This window comes from Rhincodon typus, chromosome 5, assembly GCF_021869965.1.
Source record: "Rhincodon typus isolate 14 chromosome 5, sRhiTyp1.1, whole genome shotgun sequence".
Lineage (NCBI taxonomy): Eukaryota > Metazoa > Chordata > Chondrichthyes > Orectolobiformes > Rhincodontidae > Rhincodon > Rhincodon typus.
In genome coordinates this window covers 103,435,065-103,443,389 of record NC_063336.1, presented here as the reverse complement: position 1 = coordinate 103,443,389, position 8,325 = coordinate 103,435,065, and the positions used below count along the sequence as shown (strand labels likewise).

The 8,325-nt window shown below is 40.0% G+C and overlaps 1 protein-coding gene across 1 annotated transcript in view; it reads right to left on the bottom strand.

The window, feature by feature from the left end:
- The window catches only part of e2f6 (E2F transcription factor 6), a 26,719-nt gene extending 20,436 nt beyond the window's left edge, over nt 1–6,283 (bottom strand). Inside the window, exons 1-2 of the mRNA XM_048597331.1 lie at nt 6,049–6,283; nt 3,978–4,182 (exon numbers count right to left, since the gene is read on the bottom strand). Coding sequence (XP_048453288.1) covers nt 3,978–4,182; nt 6,049–6,094 — 251 coding nt within the window. The 5' untranslated portion in view covers nt 6,095–6,283. The remainder of the gene's footprint in view (nt 1–3,977; nt 4,183–6,048) is intronic.
- Between the last annotated feature and the right edge of the window lie 2,042 nt (nt 6,284–8,325).

Genomic DNA, 8,325 nt, shown 5'->3' with positions numbered 1-8,325 from the left:
ATATAAAAGGGACCTAAGGGGCAACTTTTTCATGTAGAGAATGGTGTGTATATGGAATGAGCGGCCAGAGTAAGTGGTGGAGGCTGGCACCTGGATGAGTATGCGAATAGGAAGGGTTTGGAGGGAAATGGGCGAAATGTTGGCAAATGGGACCGTATTTATATAGATATCTGATCGGCACGGATGAGTTGGACTGAAGGGTCTGTTTCCGTGCTGTACATCTCGATGACTCTAAATCGTGTCTCAATGGCTCGATGGAGTTTTTTGAAGAGGTGACAAAGAAGATTCACGAAGGCACAGCAGTAGACATTGTCCATATGGACTTCAGCAAAGCATCTGAAAAGGTTCCATATGGTAGACTGGTTAGTAAGGTTAGATCCAGAGGAAGCTAGTGAATTCGATACAAAATTGGCTTGAAGGTAGAAGACATAGGGTGGTGGTAGAAAGTTGCTTTTTGGAATGGAGGCCTGTGGCCAGTGGTGTGCCACAAGGATTGGTGCTGGGTTCACTGCTTTTCGTCATTATATAAATGATTTGCATGTGAATATAGGAGGAATGGTTAGTAAGTTTGCAAGTTACACCAAGATAAATGGTGTAGTGGACAGTGAAGAAGGTTATCTCAGAGTACAACTGGAACTTGATCAGATGGGCCAATGGGCTGACGGATAGCCAATGGAGTTTTATTTAGATAAATGTACGTGTTGCATTTTGGTAAGTCAAATCAGGGCAGGACTTATACAGTTAATGGTAAGGCCATGGGAAGTGTTGGTGAACAAAGAGACCTAGGGGTGATGTGCATTGTTCCTTGAAAGTGGAGTCACAGGTAGACGGGGTGGTGAAGAAGCTGTTTGGCACACTTGTCCTCACTGGTCGGAACACTGAGTACAGGACTTGGGATGGCATGTTGTGGCTGTACAGGACATTGGTGAGGCCACTTTTAGAAGAACACTGTTAAATATGAGAGGGTGCAGAAAAGATTTACAAGGTTATTGCTGGGACTGGATGATTTGAATTATAGGGAGAGGCTGAATAGGTTTGGGCTTTTTTCTTCCTGGAGCATTGGAGGCTGAGGAGTGACCTTACATAGAGATTTATAAAATGAGGGGCACGGATAGGGTGAATAGCTAAGGTCTTTTTCCCAGAACAGGGGAGTCCAAAACTAGAGGGCATAGGTTTAAGGTGAAAGGGGAATGATTTTAAAAGGACCTGAAGGGTAACTTTTTCACACAAAGGGTTGTGTCCATATGTAACGAGCTGCCAGAGGAAATACTGAAGGTGGGTACAATTACAACATTAAAAGGCATCTGGATGGATACATGAATAGGAAGGGTGCAGCTATGTTCTGTCCATAGAAATGGAACAAACCCAATCCACATAATTACCATCCCTTCAACAAAATAATGGGAAGTATCATCAGTAGTGCTATCAAGTGGAACCTATTCACTAACAATCCATGCTGATCCTCAGTTTGGGCTCCACCAAAGTCATGGCTCCAGGCCTCACTGCAACTTTAATCTGCACATGGAAGGAAGCACTGAATTCCTGAGCTGAAGTGCAATTCACTACATTTGATGTCAAACATTTGACCAAGCACGGCACCAAGGAAACTGAAGGTAATATGAGTCAGAGGGACACTTCCCAGTATTTCACCATTATTATTCCACACCAACACCATTAAAATAGAACAGTTAATAACTTGTCACTTTTTTTGAGGGACCTTGCCATGTGCGGTTTAATTGCCTCATTTCCTTACAATACAAAAGCAACTTCAAAAGTAATTAACTGGCAGCAACAAGGTTTGGCATGTTCAGAAATCATGAAAGGGGTTATACAACTTCTTTCTCTGCCATCCAACAAATTTCAAAAGAATTTAACAAAGAAGCAAATTAACAGGAACTAAGGCCTTGATACCAAAAGTACCAGTTTCTAGTGATACATCATCAGATAGTAGCAAAAACAAAGCACATATTAAGTCAAATCGGCAACGTGGATGAAATGCACAGGAATTTCAATTTATACAGTAGCCAAAATGTGGAGTGGAAAGTTTTGAAAACAGTTCTAATGAAAAGGATAGGACACAAGAAGACAGATTTATGCTGAACTAGCCTGTGTGACTGATGAAATGAAAGCTGATGATCATTTTCAAACATAAAGCCACACTAAACACCAAGTTCCTTGCAGGTGTTTCTATGCATATGCATGAGAATGTTTGATGAGGTGAAGTTATGGATTGGTAGAATGTGGAATACGCCTCCCAGCGGCCTATATAAAGAATGCCCCTTATTAGTGTGTGACATGTTCAGATCCCACACAAGTGACATGAACAAGAAGTGTTTGTGAAGAAATAATACATTGACTGCAGCTAAACCAATGGATTTAACATACTGAGTTCAACCTTGGGATGCACACCTCAACAAGTCATTCAAGGGTTATGTTCACAGTGAAGAAAATAGGTGGATGATTGAGGTGCGGTAAAACCTTCACAGAGAAGAAATAAGTGTGCTGGTTGAGGTTTTGTGTGGTTTCATTATCAATTTTTCGGATGTGATTACTGCATCATATGTTATCACATTATTAAAAAAAATGCAAAATATTTGATTCAATGGATGAAGAGGAAGATGGTTTGGTAAGGAGAGATGATTCTGAGAGTTAAAGGTTGACAACTGATCCACAGGGGGATGCTCACAATAACACCACAACCAAAATGAATTTGACTGTGGTCAACTGTGTTGGATGCAGAAGACAATGAATTGGGTGATTTTTAAAAGTTTCAATTGAGATTAAAGATATTTTTGTATCACTAAATCATTATATAAATCATGTGGTATTACTTCAATCCAAATTACCAGTATTTCAAAATGGTGACCACACACAACAGTGGTTCACACTTTATACTTGGTGCAAGTTGTATTGGAAGGATTTTTGGAAGCTTCAAAGGTCAACTAATAGGTCATGGTCTGCAGTATTAATGCAGTCGGTCAAAAGCTTTATCAAGAAGGTGGGATTCAACGAATCTCTTCAAGAAATCAAATCAGAAAGGTGAAGAGATTAAGTAAGGGAATTCCAGAGTTTATGGCCTAGACCATGCACTCAGAATTAAGTACTTACATGATGAAATTGATATGTACCTGTAATAGCTAATTGGTTTCTAATTTTAGTATAATTTTAAAATTCAATTTTATTTATCTTGTAATATCCTGTTTAATACATTCCTGTTGTTTGCTGAAATCTGTCTCTTTACTTCTGTTGTCATACGATTATTACGTTATTAACCCGATTACATACCATTATATGACTATTTCGATGCAATTACACTGCAATTCAACCTTCGAGCTGCAAACATGTTTTGTGAATATTTCATTTCGTTATTATAAGCAGCTGAAAGCTTGTCTAATGACAGAGCAACTAAATTTGAGGATGGTCAAGAGGACAGAACTAGAGGAGTACAGACATCTTTGGATGGCTGGGCAGTATAGGAGATCACAGAGGTAACAAGGAACCAGGCTGTGGAGGGACTGGACTGGAAAATAAGAATTATTTTAAAGTAAAAAGGCAATACTTTAGTAATCTGTATTGCAGACATACAAATTAAGAATTCGAATGGATTGTTCAAATTACATTTTTGAGGACTTCAGCAGCAGTCGGTACAGGACAGAAAATGAAACTTGCAACTCACCAGCCTAGCCTGAATTCAAATCTGGATTCAGAGCATGTAAAAATATTTACAATACAATTTCACTGATAACTATGGGATTCCACTTGTAAGCTGCATTCACCTCAAAGTAAAAGGAAATTCAATTTTCATTGAAAATTATTTCAGAAATATAAATATCAGCAAGCCCTGAAGAGAATCACGTATCATGCTCTTGAGCGCCCACCTTTACAATGAACACAAAATCATGTAGAGGTACGCCTGAATGAATACCAGTGAATTTTATTAAATTAACCAATTTACAGGTAGTGTAAAAATGACTTACATCCATTCAATTAAATTTTTGGATTTTTTTCTCACAAGACGAATCCCATCGAGTACATTGGTGATATCGTAAACCCTTCGCTTTCGCACCCCAAGCATCTTTGCAATATCATTCATGTCAAGGACGCCATCAGGTGCCTCCTTCACAAGTTCCATAAATTGTTGTGTTAGATGCACTAGGGACACATCAAAACGTGGTTTTTTTGCTGTTACAAAACAGGAAAACAACATTAACCTTCAATCTTAAAAACAGAAATGCTGGCATTATTGAAATAAAATTCAATAAAAATGCAACTGAAATGTGTAATGGATGTATGAATAATAGAAAAATAGAGAATCGTATTGCCAATACTCATAAAACCTACTCCAAAAATGCCATTTAGAAATAGTATGTTAATATTGTGGAACTAAGATGTTTGATTTATACTTGTTATTTTAGTAATTTTACACTTTGGGCAGACAGTATAACAATTTGCAATTTTCATTTATTTCCTAACCCTAAACTTTAGCAAAGCAAAATGTCCCAAAGAGTGTCAAATGTATGTTATGAAAGCAAATTTGATATGAGTCAGATAAGGAAATATTAGGGCAGTTAACTAGAAGCTTGGTCAGAGCAACAGGTTTTATGGAGCATTTTAGAGGACAGGGGCACTAAGGTTGAAAGGTTATGCCACAAAATTACAGAATCAGGGTCTATGTAGTCAAAAGACAAGGCTGCTAATAGTAATGTGAATGAAACTAGCAATGCACAAGCTTTAAGAATCAGTGGAGTGCAGGGATTTCAGAACTTTGTTCTGAGAATAAGTACCAGGTACTATATGCTAAAATAAAACATTGTTGTGAAGGCGATAATCTAAACTAATACATGAACCACATGCAAAATTAGCCTAGTAGATTAGAAGCAAATGAGCAGATTGAGTTGGTGAACGGGTAGTTAAAGGGTGTGGGAATCTATTACTTCACAGCGGCTTCCTGGGGCCATATATGTACCTGTGATGACAGTTTTAAATCCTTGCGTATTTTGGTCTTTTAAAACAAAACAATCTGCATTGACATGGCAGCATGTGTTCCATTTTCATGGGACACCTGCACTGGTACTGGGTCAGGAAATGAATGTGTGGTTTGGACAGGAATCAAAATAAAATCCATTGCTCGGACTAAACAATGAAAGTGTAAATGATCATTTCAACAGTTTGTTGCAACATAACATTTAGGACATCCTTTCTCATCCACTGCCAAAATTATATTGTATTGTGCTAAATGTGTTTCTGACAGGCCATTAAATATTGCTGGAAATGACATGTAAAGTTAGCAGTAGGCATTGTAATTTGTTTTGTGTGCATTCTAGAAAATAATTTGCTTTCATGCAAATGAAATAAATTCAAGCAAGCATAAAATTCCTGACAATTAAGTTAAGTGGAATACATTACATTTTGACAACCTAACAAATTGTTAAAACATGGTATAGACCTGTGTCGAATTAAAACTAAGCCGCAAGTGAATCAGAATTACTAGAGGTAATTGTTGTTAGTAAACATTGAAGTGTACTCCCACGTCCAGGCCCGATACATTGCAGAAGACAAATATCCAAACAAAATTTGTTATTTATTCATACATTCCTTTAGCCCAGACCCCTTCCCATACTCTGACTTCCGTTTAACTCCCTTTGTAATGAATTTCGATGGAAACCTATTCTTGCCAAGATTCGAAGGCACGGTGGAGTAAACATTGGTAAACAGTGTCCTGCACACGTGCACGCGGATCCCTCTTTCTTTAAAAAAAACATAAAAACGATTTGGATTTATTCAGTTTGGGAAGGGTGGATATTTTTTCAGGGGGGAAAGAAACAGAAAAGGTTGTCCGGGTGATCTCTAATGAAGCTGATCGAGGCCCTAGGAAGAAGCAGTGCCATCTTGATGCTGTGGAAGGACTGGGAGTGTTACCATGTAAACACAGGGGGGACGGGAGGGTGTGTGTGTGAGTGTGAGAGAGAGAAGGGGGGGACTTGGAGATAGACAAAGACAGTTAAACAGACAGATGAGAGCCTGGTGTCAGGGCTCAATCAGACTCACTGTATCTGGGCGCTGAGGTTACCCGGGGGCTGCTCTCGTCCTCCATTGCTGGGGGCTAGGGGAGCGGCGGTGATGTTTGTTAATGTCTCACCCCCTTCCCCCACCCCTGGCACTGCCAATCCTACACCGAACTGCTCTGAGGCGAAACTGCCCCACTTCCCACCCGCCCTCTCTCTCCTTTCCTCCTCCACTCCTATCTTTCTGTTCCTCTCCTGCTATTCCCCCGCCACTCACAACAACACGCTGCCACGCATGCCCAGAAGGTGTCACGGCGCATGCGCCAACCGGCCTGCGGTCGGCATTCCGACGCATGCGCCAGCCGACAGCTGCCAGCCTTGTTTGTCTTTCCCGCCCGACCTACAAAACCCGCCCCCGCTATGAATATTGATGAGTAGAACGCGGGCCCTGGACCGTGGCACCGCCTCCACAGGTGAATGACGTGCCTACATCACACACCAGGCTTTGTGACGTTGGGTTGAAGTATCGTCTGAGCGGCAGTAATACTCGCCGGGCGCGGTGGCGTGCGCCTGTAATCCGGCGACTCGGAGGCTAAGGCTATCGGATTGCTTGAGATCAGGAGTTCTGGGCTGTTGCGGACTATGCCGATCAGGTGTCCTCACTAAGTTGGGTATCGATATGGTGTGCCCGGAGGAATCCGGGATCACCAGGTCGGGTAAAGAGGGGTGAATCGGCCCAGGTCGGAAACGGAGCAGGTCAAAGCCCCCGTGCCCATCAGTAGTCGGATCGCGCCTGTGAGTAGACGCTGCAGTGCAGCCTGGTTAACACAGTGAAACATAGTCTTTTCTCAAAACTGCTTTTGGCATTTTTCATTCTCTTATTAAAATTATCATTACTTCAACATTACTACACTTCAACTGCACTAAATACAGAGCTTATATTCAAAATAATGCATAATAGGACCATTAGAAAATACACATCAAAGTCTAAGATTCAAACTCCATTCCCACCTATATTTTCATTAGCTCTGATTTTTATTGCTCTAATTCACACTGATTATATTTGTTGAATTGACTATTCCGAATGATCGTAATAATTTTGTATCACGTGTAAAAAGGATGGGTATTTCTGAATAAAATAACACATTTTTAGTCTGTTTAAACCGGTTTACATGTTTCGACGTTACTGCTCTCTGCTGTTCTCTCGTTTTATTACAGCAGAAAAAGTTGATATTAGAGCTGTTATACTGGCAGTGATCCTCAGGGACCGCTAACTTTACATTGCAGTCAGCACAGAGGGGGCCAATCTGCAACTAATTAAACATCTTAAATTTAGGGATCCAAATTGTATATTAAAGATCTCGTCTCCTTTAGTAATAAATAGAAAATTGTTAGAAAACAAAACAAAGAAATCAATAAAAACAAAAATGACTTGAAATCAAGCTGAATTAATCTTTTCTACAATCTAAATCAAGCAATTCTATCTAGAACTAAATCATTACTAGCTAGTAAATAAAAGCTTGACATGGCAATGTGTCAGGACTGTGATATGTGGGAACTTGTGGGCAGTGAGATTTCTCTGTCACATATGCATTGAGAGACTCCAGCAGAAATTCTGACGCAAGAGAGGAAGGGAGGTTCTGGCTAGTTTTCCATAGAGTGTAGCCATGTCTCAGAAAGTGCCAGCCAGCAGAGTAAGATGAACCTAGTTGAGATAGAAGAAGAGGAAGTCTTGCACAACAGATAAAATGTAGTTGACACTCTGAGGCTAACGTGAACATTGCTGGCAGGAACCATAGTCCCAAACTAGGCACTGTAGAACAGGATGCCATCCAAAGAGCAGAAGGTCAGAATAGAAATGTAGCAGTAATAAGGTATTCAATAATTAAGGGGTGGAGTGTATTCACTGTTAGGACTTAGATGATGAGGAATTTGTTATATGTATTCAAGAACATTTTCTTTATCGATGTGTATGTACCTACTAGAGAAGGAGCAAAACATGACCTTCTGTTGGGAAATAAGGCAGAGCAAGTGACTGAAGTGTTACTGGGGGAGCACTTTGGGACCAGTGATCACAGTTCTATTTGTTTTAAAATAGTTTTAAAATAGTTACAGAAAAGGATTGGCCTTTTATAAAAATTAAAGTTATTAATTGGAATAAAGCAAATTTTGATGGTATGAGACAGGAATTTTCAAGAATTGATTGGAGTAGACTGTTCACAGGTAAAGGGATGACTGACAAATGGGAGGCTTTCAAAAGTGAGATAACAAGAGTTCAGAGGCATTATTGTTTCAGAGATAGTAGGAACTGCAGATGCTG